The sequence below is a fragment of the Ictalurus furcatus genome, chromosome 28 (genome assembly GCF_023375685.1).
Source record: "Ictalurus furcatus strain D&B chromosome 28, Billie_1.0, whole genome shotgun sequence".
Classification (NCBI taxonomy): domain Eukaryota; kingdom Metazoa; phylum Chordata; class Actinopteri; order Siluriformes; family Ictaluridae; genus Ictalurus; species Ictalurus furcatus.
The window spans coordinates 10,000,394-10,016,217 of record NC_071282.1 but is presented as its reverse complement, the minus strand read 5'-3'; the positions used below and the strand labels follow the sequence as shown (position 1 = coordinate 10,016,217).

The 15,824-nt window shown below is 38.9% G+C and overlaps 1 protein-coding gene across 1 annotated transcript; it reads right to left on the bottom strand.

The window, feature by feature from the left end:
• Positions 1 to 9,930: 9,930 nt before the first annotated feature.
• Positions 9,931 to 14,831, bottom strand: ccn1l1 (cellular communication network factor 1, like 1). Its single transcript, XM_053618712.1, has 5 exons — positions 14,666 to 14,831; positions 13,881 to 14,094; positions 12,846 to 13,202; positions 12,464 to 12,669; positions 9,931 to 10,625 (listed from the first exon to the last, which is right to left on the bottom strand). The coding sequence occupies exons 1-5, from the start codon at positions 14,738 to 14,740 to the stop codon at positions 10,320 to 10,322; spliced, it is 1,158 nt and encodes a 385-aa protein (XP_053474687.1). The 5' UTR covers positions 14,741 to 14,831; the 3' UTR covers positions 9,931 to 10,319.
• Positions 14,832 to 15,824: the final 993 nt, after the last annotated feature.

Below are 15,824 nucleotides of genomic sequence, written 5' to 3'. Positions count from 1 at the left end.
ACCGCAGTGTCGAGCGCCATCTTGTGGTCGGATAGCGGAAGTGTTACGGAGACTGAGCCAGTGTAATATATGGTGAAAGAAATAATAAATAAAGAGAAAGATTATAAGAAAAATGTTATGAGGGGAACAATATTATAATTAATATTATACTATTTAATGTTCAATTAATATGATAATATTTAAAAACATGCACTAGGCACTGCTTAGTTTCAAGTTCTGACTGCACATTTAATTCAGTTATGGGCAATGTCACAAAAATAAATTGTATCTTTATTCTTACTGGTATATCATAATGCTTTTATTATTACTAATGATAATCATTTCTATCGTTGTTATTTCAATTACACGTAATAACATGATCAAAGTTGCCTGAGCCCACTCGCATGAAAATGTTGAAAAAATACTGCAAATTTTAAATTAAATCAGAGTTGATTAAAGGAAAATTGAGATAAGGAGCAGGTATAAGTGAATTGAAAATGTTATTATGCCAGTATCAATCCAGAGCTAATTGGAAATCGCATAGCTCTTGATCACTCATATTGTAAATATGTCTAGTACATAGAAATATAAACATAATTTTGCTGTATTTTTTTTTTTTTTTTTTACCTTAATAGCACCTTAATTGACTCTAACTATAGGCTTAACTGGTTCGCTTTCCTTAAATTTGAATCTTTAGTAGAATATGTGTTTAAGGTGTTTTTTCCTTATTTAATTGCCATTCTGTACTTTTATGTTTTGTTTGTGCCACAAATAGTAATGTAATAGTGATGTAATAGTGATGTAATATGTTTGTCATTGTAAATCAATAGGAACTCCAGGCTTTGTATGAATAACTAAGCTTAAACAAGGCAGGATTAGAAGTTAACCTGGTACGAAATTGAGTGAATTTTCGTTTTATTTTATTTTGTTCTATTTTATTTGAGTGAGTTGTGTGTGATATAGTGGGGTAGTATTGGATTGTGTCTTGGCTGGATGGTTAATCTGTTGCACATATGGCAGTTGACATCAACTGTCCTAAGTGGTTTGTGGGAAGCCAGTTCACCACAGCCATCACACTATTTCCATTTTGATCAGCATGCTGGTTTCTAATGTGCCACCAGCAGAGAGGGCAGGGGTTGTGGAGTGGTCACAGCACAGCCCACAACTGTTTCCCTCTCCTGGGACAATGGTGTCACTTTCAAAGGGAGGAAACAGGAGGAAAGTATAGTGCGATTAAATTCAGGCCTTGCATACAAAGGCTTCAAAAAGACCCATCCCCCCAACATAACACACACACAGAGTTTCAGACTTCATCTGAATAGCTCAGTCTTTGATGAGACACTGTGGAGCTCCTACTATCTCTATCAAATATGTTCCTCATGTCCACACACACACACACACACACACACACACACACACACAGACCACCTGCCTTTCTCCTTAGCTCCCCAGTGTCCTATTGTTTCACAAACCTTCCTACCTTTGCATGAGAGAGGGAGAGGAAATGGGAAAAAGACAAGACCTGAAAGAGGGACATGGGACAGTGGAGAGAGTGTGAAAGTGTCACAGCAAGGGAGGGGAAACAGGGAGAGAGAGAGAGAGAGAGAGAGAGAGAGAGAGAGAGAGAGAGAGAGAGAGAGAGAACTGAGACTGAAAGACGTCAAGGTTCCTTAAAAGGACAATTCTGTCTTATTCACACAGGGGGTTTTGCCTTGCTCTTTTTCATGTATTTGACCAGTAGAGGGAGTGAATATAAAGCGTGTAAATTTAAATTAAAAGTTTCATTGATTGATTGAATAATTCATTCACTTGCACTCACTTTCAGTAACTACTTTATCCTGGTCAGGGATACAAAACCAATCCCAGGAGTATTGGACATGAGGTGGGAATATACCCTGAATGGAATGCCAGTGCAGGGCACACACACACACACACACACTTAGGGGCAATTCAACCTGTTCAGCCAGTGAACCTGGCATTTTGGGCGGTGGGAAGACACCCGGAGGTAACACACACAAACACATGCACAGGAATTCTACATGGAAAGTCACCCGAACACAGGATCAAACTGGAGCTGTGAGATGGCAACGCTACCCACTGTGCCACTGTTCCGCCCCTTCATTCACTCATAAATTCATTAGTCAATTCATCTTCAATAACTGCTTTATCCTGGTCACCATCATGGTGGATCCAGAGCCTATCCTATCCTGGGAATATTGGGGGCAAGGCAGGAATGCAACCTAGATGATATGCCAATCCCATTCTGCTTTATCCTGTTCAGAGTCATATAGTGGATCTGGAGCCTATCCCAGGAACACGGGGCATGAAGTGAGAATATACCCTGGATGGGATCATCTCAGGGCACTATGCATACAGACATTCACACACTCATTCATACCTAGGGCCAGTGGATCTGGTGGTAGGATACCAGGAGCAACTGCAAAACGTTATGCAATAATAATTATTCATTGATAAAAATGTTGCTTATAATCACGTTAACTATTTACATGTTTACATAAATCAGGCACTGGTGGAATCTTTTGGTTCAATCATTGACTAAGTCACATGACTAATAGTATAAATATAAGAAGTGAGTGGTATTACTGTAAAGATACTCCATGTCCCATATGTCTGCAAATGTTCATAATGCAGCAATGTGTCGTATTTTTCTTTTTGTATTTAAGTGTGCTCACAATCAACATTTATGAGTCTTAAATACACGCTTTAGTGAATCCTGATTCTTTGCAGACTCAGCAGGGTCCTCTTACCCAAAACCCCTTGCAATATTGTCTAATTCCTGCCTCAGTACATGAGCTTGTCGAGAGTAGACCATGCACTAACCTTATTGAGATTATTCATTTATGCAGTTTGTTTTTGTGCAGTATTAGTGTTGCGACTTCAGTATAACAAAAACCATAAAATAACATTAAATGGAGTTTGATTGATCACCTAATTTGAGCTTTAGCTTGCATTATTTAACATAGAGCTTCTGCAGAGGATATAAGTAGTTTGCCATGATACATAATTCCTGTTTGTTAATGCGATCGTGCAAAATATTGTTCTTGGTAAAGTGACTGATTCACCTTCCAGTGGAAAAGCTTCTCCAAAGCATTTGAGTGAGTAATGGCACACCGAGTACCAGACAGTACTGTGCTCCAAATGCTTGGTTTTAAACCCTAATACTCATGCACTACATCATAGGGTCACATTTTGTTGACAATATCAATGCAGGTTTACATGTGGACCACTGAAAGTAGGGTATTGTTTGGGATGGAGGTAAATTATCATTTAAACTTTAAACCTTAAACTGCTATTGTAAAAAAAAAATAAAAAAAATGCTGCAATAAAAGCATGTACAATGCTTTAAACCCCCTGTTCAGTTCTTTCTCAATTTGTTCTGCAGATACTATAGGAATATGTTAAGAGAAATAATACAGAATTAATATAAAGGTGATTCATGATCAACTTTGGATATGTTGTGTTTTGATATGGAGATGTCCTTTTGTGTGTTTACAATACTGTACAATCACCATATATTACCAGCTGTCATGCTGCACATTTCTGACACATTTGCACATTTCCTGTTCTTTTGTCACATTAGTGCTAAAGCTCTCAGCTTGATGTGAGAGAGAGGAGCGAGAGCGAGAAAGATGAGGGGGAAAAAGAGCTATCACTCTGACACCTCACAGAATCTTTCCCTCACAAGCACTTCCACTCAGGTGTGTCTGGTGATTAGTCTTGACTTTAACATTCCACCACTCTCATCCTACTGCCAGGCTTTTAGCTCAGGTTGTTTGCTTTTCTGTCTGAGGTTCTCTTACAGGTGTGCCAGCAGACTTGGACTGGACCTCTTCACACAAGGTCTGATATCCTCTCTTTCTCAGGAGTTGTTCACATCTTTGGCGCAATTTAACCTCTGCAGTAATGATTTTCAACAGCAGATTTCTGCAGACCATGGACTTCACTTACAGAGGTATGGAGGGAACTGTGTGGATTGTATGGGCATCTTAGCTATTACAACCAAGAAATAATTAATCAAATTATGGTATATTCTTGAACCATAATAATTTGTCCTTAATTTAGTGTTGAATCAATAGTTGTATTTTTTTTATTATTGATGATAAAGCCAGGTATTCCTTTGTTTTACAAGAAACAAGAAGCGTTATCACTGTGATACATTTGAAACGATTAGTGCTTGAATCCTATAGCTTATTCTAAAGAATCTAATTAGCCAAAATCAAGTCTTTATCTGGGCAGCACAGTGGTGCAGTAGGTAGTATTGCCACCTCATAGCTCCAGGGTCAATCCCATGCTCAGTTTCCTCCCACCTCCTAAAAAACCTGACTAATCTAAATTGCCCCTAGGTAAATGTGTTTTTGCATTGTGAGTCCCACCTCACACCCGCCTCTGGATCCACAGTAAGGTCACTGGATAAGGATGTTACTGAAGATGAAGTCTTAATCCTGACATCTGGTGACTCTTGGCATAAAAATGACTAGCTAACCTTCACAGACTACGTTGTGATGATCTCCCAAACTTTCATATTCACTCTGTATAACAGAAAGATCAGATTCAACTTGTCGCACTATAGGACACCACTCAATGTTCAAGCACTTGTCATTTCATTATTGGATTTCTGCAAAACTCTTCTGGATGTCTACAGTTTAACAACTGCAAAATACGGCACATTTAGTCTTCAATAAATCACAATATGAACATGATCCTGCTATTTATACCGCACCAGCACACAATACTAAGTTTAAATGAAAAACCTTTTTCACTGGCATTGGTGCTGCAGTGTGGAAAGAACTGGCTTCATTTATTCTCTGTAGTACCTTACAACCTTTAAGTATGCTGACTCAGCTTTTCTAGAAGCCTTCAATGTCGATAGAAAAACACCTTCAGTTCTGCTCTGTGATTATGTGCATAATAAATAGCATCACTAGGTTTAAACGTGTACAACTTAACTCTAGATAAAAATCCAATTTATTACAGAATCCACAGAGCACACAGAAGAAATAAAATAGTATTCAGTGGTCCTATATGGTTGTCTTCAGTGTAGCATATAGAGTTTCAGCTACACATATAGAGTCACACATCCTTATCAGGGCTTGTTTTCTATCCTAATTACTAATATTAATTTAATGGTGCTACCACACTGTTGATACCACACATATAATAATAAATCTAATACAAAACAAGTCGAAATGAAAACTGAGCCTGTGGTAAAATAAAATAGCTATGTTGCATATATATATATATATATATATATATATATATATATATATATATATATATATATATATCTGTAAATAGAACAAGATCATTTCAAGCTTGAAATGAGAGAAATGTCTAGAAAAGGTTTAACATATTTTCACTTGATATCACTTTTCCCAATGTAGCCTCTTTCTAGAAATCCTTCATCTAAATCTAAAGATTTAGTCTTTAGTTTCAAGAACTTCTTTAGAAGTTTCAAGAAATATCCACCAAACGAATGTACAGCCAAGGATTGTGACGGAATACAGCCCCTTCCTTCAAATTTTCCCACAAAGCCATGCCCCTAAACACATGCACATGTGCAGCCTAGGGTAGGACACCTACGTAGAGCATGTGTACTGATTGGTTGGATGGTAGTGGTGAATGTCATGTTTTTCTCCTTTTTACTGAGGCTGAGGTGCCAAATCTTTTTTTGGATTCAAATGCCTGCGAAATGGATGTTGCGTATTAAAAAGTAGACAGTAGAAAGAAGTAGCAAGCAGTGCACACATTTAACGGATACATAACATTTTCCTATTTTCACCTGTAAACTGGGACAGGGCCTTGCTTAAGGGTTGATTAGACCCAATTTGAAACAAAAATAGAATTGAGTGTTTAAACTGCACGACATTGGATGGATGATATTTTGTAGGGTTTTGTATGTGTGTGTGAGAGAGCATTGTGTGTGAGTTATGTGTAAACATAACTGCTGTTATGTTTGTTGTACAGGACAAGTCTCCAATGATGTATATGAATGTGCAGGGACATGAACCAAGGCAAATCACCCACATCACTGTGATGCTCAGGCAATTCACCAGTATCGCTTTCTGATACAAGCAGCCACCTTGGTACGTATATTTACATAGTGACTCAGAGAAGTGATGGGGAGCCAGGATGAGTTTTTTCCCTGTACCAAAGAGTGTCTGCTTTGAACAAATGTGGTTTCCTAGTGTTATGTAATTGGTAGGCCTGTAGTTCTGTGCTGGTGACTGGAAAAACTTAAATAATATAACTGCCAGGAAAGTTTCAACCCTGAGTTGCTCAGCTGTATCCTTGGACTGGTTTCTGCCTCACTCATAATTTGATAGGTATTAAAGTGTCTGCTGAATTAATGCAAATTTAAAACAAGCCTAAATTATTAGCATTTGACTTACATCCTTTTTAGGTGTAAAGAATGTTCGATTCCATGTCACTGGAAAAAGGCATCATGCTCAGCAAGGCCAATGCAAAAGAAGTGCAGTGTGATGGATTAATACAATAGCTACTATGGGGGAAATAAGTATTGGACGTATCAACATTTTTTTCACTAAATATATTTCCAATGAGGCTATGCACATGAAATTTTCACCAGACATCAGTATTAACTCAAGAAATATGTAAATATAAAGAATTCACAACATTAAAGTCCATAAATAAAGTTATGTGTAATAAAGTGTAATGACACGGGAAAAAAGTATTGAACACGCTAAGATAAAAGAAGTTCTCCAAGTCAAGGTAAGGCAAGGAACCATCTGAAATCCGTAAGTAATTATACCCTCTATCTGTGGAAATTAATATCAGCTGGGTTTGTAAATTGATGGTCTATAAAACGGCTTTTTGTTACCAAGATATCACACAAGAAACATCTCATGATGGGTAAAAGCAAAGAGCCAAGAACCAAGACCTTTGCAACCTTATTGCTGCAAAACATATTGGTGGAATCGGATACAGACGCATTTCAAAACTTCTCAATCCTCCAATAAGCACCATTGGGCCATTATCCGCAAGTGGAAGCAACATCACTTCATCATCAACCCGGCAACACACAGGAGCTCCTCGCAAGATTTCTGACCAGGGAGTCAGAAGAATAGTCAGAAGAGCAGCCCAAGAGCCAAGGACCATTCGGAAAGAGCTCCAGAAACACTCGGAGGCATCAGGTACCATCATCACAGAGAAAACAATAGGCAATGCACTCCAATGCTAATGCTCACCCTGCAAGACTCCATTACTAAAGAAAAGGCATGTCGAAGCTTGTTTAAAGTTTACTACAACTGATTTGGACAAGCTTATGAAATACTGGGAGAGTGTAGTCTGGTCAGAACATTTTGGCTGTCATAGTACACACTATGTTTGGAGAAGAAATGGCACTGCACATCACCCTAAAAACACCATACCAACAGTGAAGTTTGGAGGTGGAAGCATCATGGTGTGGGGCTGTTTTTCATCACATGGTACTGGCAGACTTCATATAATTGAAGGAACGATGAATGGAGCCCTTTACCAGGAGATTCTTGAGAAGAATCTGCTGCCATCCACCAGGATGATGAAGATGAGACGTAGGTGGCCTTCCAGCAGGACAACGATCCAAAGTATACAGCAAAGGAAACTCTCAATTGATTTCAGTGAAAAAAATCAAGGTGTTAGAATGGCCCAGTCAATCACCTGACTTGAATCCAGTTGAACAAGATTAAAAGACAATATGTTTAGAAGAAAATGTCAAACTCACACCTGAATACTGCGGCCGATTAATTTCTTCATACAGGAAGTGTCTTGAAGCTGTCATTACAAACAAAGGCTTCTCCACTTAATATTAAATACATTTCAGTTAGAGTGTTCAATACATTTTTCCTGTGTCATTCCTCTTTATTACACATAACTTTATTTATGGACTTTAATGTTGTGAATTCTTTATATTTCCGGATTTCTTGAGTTACTGATACTGATACGGATGTCTGGTGAACATTTCATGTGAATAGCCTTATAGGAAATATTTAGTGAAAAAAATGTTGATGCGTCCAATACTTATTTCCCCCACTGTATACCAAAAGTCATCATGATACTATATGTCTCTACATAAAGCACTAACAAGTTGTCGTTGGCTCTTAACCTCTTCCTACCTGAAATGACTCTTATATTTTTGACACTAGAGGACATTCTCACCCAAAAAGCTGTTACACCAGACAAATAAAGTGTATGTAAAACAGTTTTTCCAATCTAATGTAAATGCCTTCCTTAGTGAAACACATTTTGCATAATTTGGCAACACAGGACATAAAAACAGTGTATGAAGTTTGTAGAAGAAGAAGAAGAAGAAGAAGATTGAGCTTCATTGCCAAGTATGTTTACACACAAGGAATTTGTCTTGGTGATAGGAGTTTCCAGTGCAGAAAAAAAATGAATATCACACAATATATACAAAAATAAAAAATAAAGCAACAAAATTAAATATAATACAATAAAATCCAGTACTAAAGACCTAGCAAAAATAGACTGGATTATGTGTGTACAGATATGCTATTTACAGATGTACAGTTCTGTGCAAATGGAAGTGTAGAATGTGTTATGTATGTTATATCTAGTTACGTGCAATGAAAGTGGAATGACTGTACGGGGATATATAATGCAATAATTATTTAAGAGGATTAAATTATTTTTGTATTAAACGCACAATGAAGAGACCCTGTTGGCAGTTTTAATTGCTCAGGCGGAAGATTGCCTGAGGGGAAAAAGCTGTCCTTGAGTCTAGCTGTTCTGCTGCTCAGTGCTCTGTAGCGTCTACCAGAGGGCAATAAGAGAAAGTGGTCTGGGTAAGAGGGGTCCAAAGTGACGTTCTTAGCCAACCAAACATTTTTATCCCACATGATTGTCATTTAAGTATAACCATATTATACATCTTTGAGGAATAAGGAGATTCAAAGATCTTAATGAGGTAAAGTTATCATGAGCTTTGGTATCAATCATGATAACCTCCAGCACTGAAGAAGTCTACCCCATCCCATCAGCCCTTACACCTTTTATCAAACCTATGTTTACTTTTATTTTATTTTTAACTCATTTTGCTGCTGCATTCATTCAAAATAACTTACAATTGAGAAATGATTCAATGAGGCTTAAGGGCCTTGTTCAAGGTCCCAACAGTGGCTACTTGGTGATGTTGAGATGTGAACTCATGACCTTCCAGTCAGTAGTTTAGCAAGATCCGGAAAATGGTGGGTGCTTGTGGTAGGACTGAACACTACAATGTGGATCTTTAAGGATATAAACATTATCACATTATACATAATAATTGTCTATAGATCAGAATTCAGAGCTACTCATTACAGATTTCACACCAAGTCACAGATGTTATAAGAACTTTATTAAAAAAAAAAATTATGTTCATAAATATGCATATAAAATATAATTGCTGATCATTTCATACTCACCTCATAAATAGAGGTGGTTTTCACACTGACACTCCACCACAAGTGAAGTCTGTACAATCATGAAAAGGATATAAATATGAAACCTGTACAAGACACATTTACAGTTTGTACATTGAAGGCGCCCTCTTCTACTTTTGCAATTATAACATGTATAAATGAGTTACAATGATTTTTTTTATAATATTATTAAAAATAATACTATATAGTGTGTCATTTTTAGTATTAAGCAGTATTCTGTATAGACAATAAATGTAATTATAGATCAAAATGTAACAACATTACCTGTCAAATTTGACAAAAGTTGTCTTTAAGATATAGTTTGTGAAAGGTTACAGTTTCCAAGATACATACATAGGGTGTACTGTATATACACAAAAATCTGTACATCACTTACAAAAATGAAAACGGGAGCAAGCTGGGGAGTGAGTGAACTTGGGGAATATATATATATATATATATATATATATATATATATATATATATATATATATATATATATATATCATTGTATCTCAAGACAAAATTATGTAAATGGGTAATATCTATGATCAGTAGTTATCAAAAATTATTATCAATAGCATGACAAAAATGCGCCAGCTGTATAATCCCAAGAAAAAAAAATTCATTTGCTGAGATGTGTGTGTGTGTGTGTGTGTGTGTGTGTGTGTGTGTGTGTGTGATGTGAGATTTCATTAGTTAAACATAACAAATGAGTAGAAATTAGAATTTGTGTATTATTAATATTTACTTATCCATAATTCCTGTAGTTTTGATAAGTTTGTGTTTTTTGCACAGCTGATATAAATGCCGTATATGTTGCTTCATGTAATGGATGTAATGGATGGAAACATGCTGTGTGTGCATGTGTGTGTGTGTGCATGTGTGTGTGTATGTGTGGATCTAGTATTTGAATGTGTGTATGTCATTGGGCAGGCTGATGGATTTTGGGTGCTGTGTTGATGACTGGGTGCTGCAGCTCTGAGTGCAGCTGCACTGAATGATCCACATGACGTTGCGGGTGAATTCTTGTCCTTGTGGGCACTGGAAGCGCATGCGCACAGTGCGAGTGAGCGTGGGCTCACAACAGCGGCCATCAGCGCACGAGCCACACGAACGCAGCCGGTAGCGGTGCACCGTGGTGCATCCAGCAAATGTGAGAGGAGCTGGCTCACGTGGCCTGATGGTTCTCTTACACGTCTTCCCTTTCTGAGGAGGTGCAGAAAAAATACGTTTATTATTAGGGACGTAGAAGTATGTCCATGTAACAGTATAAAGAAATGTTTTTATGACACTACTTTCCCCCTCACACTAAATACCGCACTATGGATAGTGTGTGCTCACTTTGTTACTTCACCATGTATCCTCTGTAGTTTGGTGATTTGGTATCTCTGATCATAAGGCTGTACTCTTTAATTGACCTATTCCTTCTCACTCACACAGACTAACACACTGTAATATCAAATGTGAAAAGTAAGAAATATTAGCCTTGGTGCTTGTTTGAGCAGTTTCCAACATTTTTGACTATAACAAGTCGCACCTACAGCTAGTACTATTTGTTCTGCTTCCCTAAATCAGCTTGTTCCCTTCAGAAGGTGTGCTGTGCCTTTCACTCATCCTGCACACTGGTGTACTCCTGAGCTCAACCATAGGAAAGTAGTGGTCCCCAATTATGTCAGCAAATGCCTCAACAGGAAACTAGGCTTAGCAGTGTATGCACTTGCCTACAAAGATCATGTTCCACAGTACAAAGAGGCACTTAAGAAAGCCCACATTGACTTCTACACCATCGTCATCAGTAATGAAAGAAAACCCCAAGAGCTCTTTTCCCCACTAACAATAAACTGTTCCCACCTGCTAACAATTTCTCTCTGACTGGTAAAATTCTGTCTTGAAAAAAACAACAACATCATAGAAAAATATTTATCTGTAGTTTCAGTGATCTTCCATCCCTTCTCTTCGTCGCATAGTTGATCAAGGCATCCAGAGCTACCACTTCCAACCTGGTTCCTATGCCTTCCCGACAAAACACTGCGTCCTTCACCATGTCCACTCATAACCAAGATTATCAGCATTTTTCTAAGATCTGACTCTGTTCCTATCAACTTCCCCAAACTGGCTGCAATCACTCCAGTTCTTAAAAAGCCAGGGCTTTACCCAGAGGAGCTCAGTAGTTACTGATTTCTAAGAGCAATTTCTAACATGACTTCTCTGGGCAAGCTACTCGAGCACACTCTAGCAGCTCAGCTCAAAGACCCGGAACACTTTGCCTCCATTGACCTGCTTAAGGAGTGTCAGTCTGAGTTTACTGAAACTGCACATGTCAGGGTTACAAGTTGATTGTGGCTGACTATTGATTGCTGAACATACTTCCTTTAGACAATACTGCAGTATACCCTGGCAGACTCTTGTACCAAGTCAAAAACCATTTGCCTTAGTGAGTGTATATCTCAGACTTTTTTCACGTTTCCCCAAGGCTCAGTTCTTGGCCCACTATTATTCATTATTCATATGTTTCCCTTTGGCAGTATCATTATATGGCATGGTCTACAGTTCCATTGTTGGAACAATGGATGATATGCAGATTTACATACACACTGACTGCCTCCTCTTACCCTGTGTCTGAGGAGTGTCTGACTGACGTAAAGACCTGGGTGGCTGCAAATGTTCTGAGGCTCAAATAACAAATCTGAGGTCATAATGAATGCCTCCTCAGCCACTCTAAAGAAAATAAAGCACCACTCAATGACTTTACCTCTGATTTTTATTACATCTACCTCAGCTCAGGGTGGAAGCCTCTTTATCACACCAGCCTGTTATTTCATTGTCATATTTGAAATGCTACCAAACCAACATTTTTTCATCTCAAGTACAGACTTTATTCCTTTGTTCCCGCTCTACAGCTTGTCCCTGCAATTCTTTACAATCTTTGTGTCCATGATGTGAACAGTTTGCAGTACAATTTGGACCTTCACCAGACCACTCCAGTTTCCCTACGTACAGTGCAGTACATGATGATGTAATGTCATCCTCTGTTCTTTATTCACCTTGAATGGTGATGCCAATAGACTACTGCCACACTCTCGGATCTGACACAGACGCGTCTCCTTGACGAGCCGGCACTCTGCGTTGCTATTGGTTACCCTGCTGGACACTCCCATTCCACAGGATGCTGAGCAAGGTGACCAATCAGTGGTTTGCAGGAAGCATGTAGGTGGGATGGGCAGGTGGGATGTTGTGGAGGAAATCCACTCTAAACATAAACAACAGGTACAGAGCATCATCAGTGATAATAAGGTCTCATGAATACATAATCAGTATAAATGCATAATTATTAATAAATTTTATATTACTATAAATGTACAGAAGGGAAATCGAGCATGCATGCTGTGTGCTGTTGTTGGAAAAGCCCTCTTTCCATACACCTACCATTATATGGTGCTCCTGCACTGCTGTCCCATGGTGTTGGTGCCATTACTAATAGCTCATTACCAGTGAGGTCATTATCTTTCTTGTATTCTTGAGGAGTGGTCTCGAGCATTGTGTCATCTTCAGCAATGTGGTTGTCATCATCACACACCCACTCTTGGCAGCAGCGTCCAGGCAGTGTGGTGAGGCGAGGCCGGGCACAGCGCCAGTCAGGGAGGGACACATGGTGTGGGCAGAGAGGCATGCAGCCCACCACTCCATCCATGCAGGTGCAGAGGTGCTCACAGCTAGGCTGGAAGTTTTCACCGTGCTGGTACACTCGGCCATCCAGCTCACACGGCCGACCTTGAGCCTCGGCTGTTGAGTGGAAATAGCGAAGTAGCATTAATAATGGTGCTTCAGGGCAAGAATGGGGAAATGTCTAGGGTTAATTTTTGAAAGAACCAGGGACATAAGAATGTTTTCAGAAACCAACATTTTGTACTTTTTTTAATTTATTTATTTTTTTAAAAATTACCCATTACCATCATGAAACATGAACATGAATAATCCTTGGCTATATTTCTCTAATGAACATGAACGATCTTTTTAAAATCATATTTCTATAACAAATTATATAATTATACATCTTTATTGACAAATAAATATGTATATACAGTTAAAAGACCATATGAGAAGAGAGGAATACGGTGAAATACATTTTTAAACTTGTCTGGTCTTTGTATGTATGGAACACAAGATAACCTATCTTGTTTGTATTATTTACACTCCCATCTGTGCACACAGTAGGATTCCTGAGCATATACTGTATATAACTTTTGTTTGTGTTTCCATTGATATTGTTTGTCGGATTAATCGTCAAGATTAAAATAAAAACACATCGAATATTATAAACTACATTTAACAACTGTAATGCTTCAGAATTAAAAGAGATCACTTGGTTCAACAGGACAACCACTGGTATGCAGTGAACAGGACATGACAGTTAAAAGAAGTCACCAAGATACATTTGCTGACATAAACATGCCCCCTGACCTCGGCACAAGCCCCTCTGTGGGTCTCCTTTGGCCCCTAGATGGCAGCGCAGCCCCTTGATGTGGTCACAGGGCTCAGTGGCACTGCAGTCCTGATTAAACTGCCTGGCACATACCCTGCAGCAGCCACAGGAGTCCAGCACAGAGCTGATACCAGGCAGGCACGAAGGCGGAGAAGGGGGGCATGAGCACTTATGTGGACACTCGCCCTGGATCTGCAAGAACGGTACACAAAGGACAAGCAGAGAAGATGAAGCATGGTGTGACACGCAATACACTTCAGCAAGATATTTATTAACAAGACTAGTGATTCATAAGTGAAATAATGTAACATACTATATAATAACACAACTTTTCAAATATCTCTGTACAGTGTGACAGTAACAAATTCCAAATTTAAGAAAAATACTTTCTGTGATCGTTGATGACAATGAAGTCCCCTGAAGTTCACTGATTTGAAACTCAAAGACAAAACTCCAGCTAAATTCCAAGCTACATCTGATTAGAGCAGAGAATTTCTTAAAGCCAAGAGGCACCGTAGTGTTGTATGTTTAGTCCATAACTGAGCACAAATTATTTTAATCAACAAATTATTTAATACTTACTTTTCATTATTTTAACCAAGGGCAGTTCACATACATCGTATTTCCAGTTGCGTGCATGTTAGGATAAAACTCCAGTGGAATTCATTTCTCTCACTATTTCAGATTAATACTGAAATCTTTATAATGATTATTATTTCAGGTCTGTATTTTAGATTTAGATTGTAAGATCAGAAAGACTCACCTTTACAGCACACCAGGACACGAGCACCAGTGTAAGAAGGTTTCCTCGCCTTAAAATCATCCTCAAAGACAACATTTAACCCAGAAGTGAAGTTTTCTGGAAGAGTGCTGGAGTTACACTGCTCGAAGCCCAAAGGAACAGATGATTAGACCAAATTTCCAAAAAGAAAATTCAGCTTGTCCCACAGTTCTCCATCAGCTTCGTCCTCTTCCTTTCAGCTCTGTTCGTTTGCTGTTTTTCCTGCAATCCAACGTCTGACTCCTGCTGTGTGTCTGTGTGTGGTTGAGTATGAGTGTGTGAAATGCCAGCAGCAGCGGGTAGCTCAGTTCTCCTTGAAGAGATTCCCTCAGTGGCTACGACTTTTATAGCAAACAGCAGACAGCCCCCTCTGATATATCACTCTCTCTCTCTCTCTCTCACACACACACACACACACACACAACACACAACACATACACAAATACACACACACACACACACACACACACACACACACACACACACACACACACAAACTTGGCAGTTGACTATAACAGGAATAATACACCTAATAGTTGCCAGTTAGCAGCAGACAGACACCTAACTACCATAACTGGTAGTAATAATAACAATAATAATAATAATAATAATAATAATATAAACACTATAAACAAACCAACTGTCAAGTGAATGTATTTACTAAATTCAAGATTATACACACATACACCTGGCACCTGGCGAGGGGTGGGATATATTAGGCAGCAAGTGAACAGTCAGTTCTTGAAGTTGATGTGTTGGAAGCAGGAAAAATGGGCAAGCGTAAGGATCTGAGTGACTTTGACAAGGGCCAAATTGTGATGGCTAGACTACTGAGTCAGAGCATCTCCAAAACAGCAGGTCTTGTGGGGTGTTCCCGGTATGCAGTGGTTAGTACCTACCAAAAAACACCAGTGCATCACAGGTTGCTGATTATGGGGCTGCGTAGTCATGGGGCTGCGGCAATGGAAGAAGGTGGCCTGGTCTGATGAATCACATTTTCTTTTCCATCATGTGGACGGCCGGGTGCGTGTGCGTCGCTTACCCGGGGAAGAGACGGCACCAGGATGCATTATGGGAAGAAGGAAAGCTAGCAGATGCAGTGTGATGCTCTGGGCAATCTGCTGCTTTGAAACCTTGGATC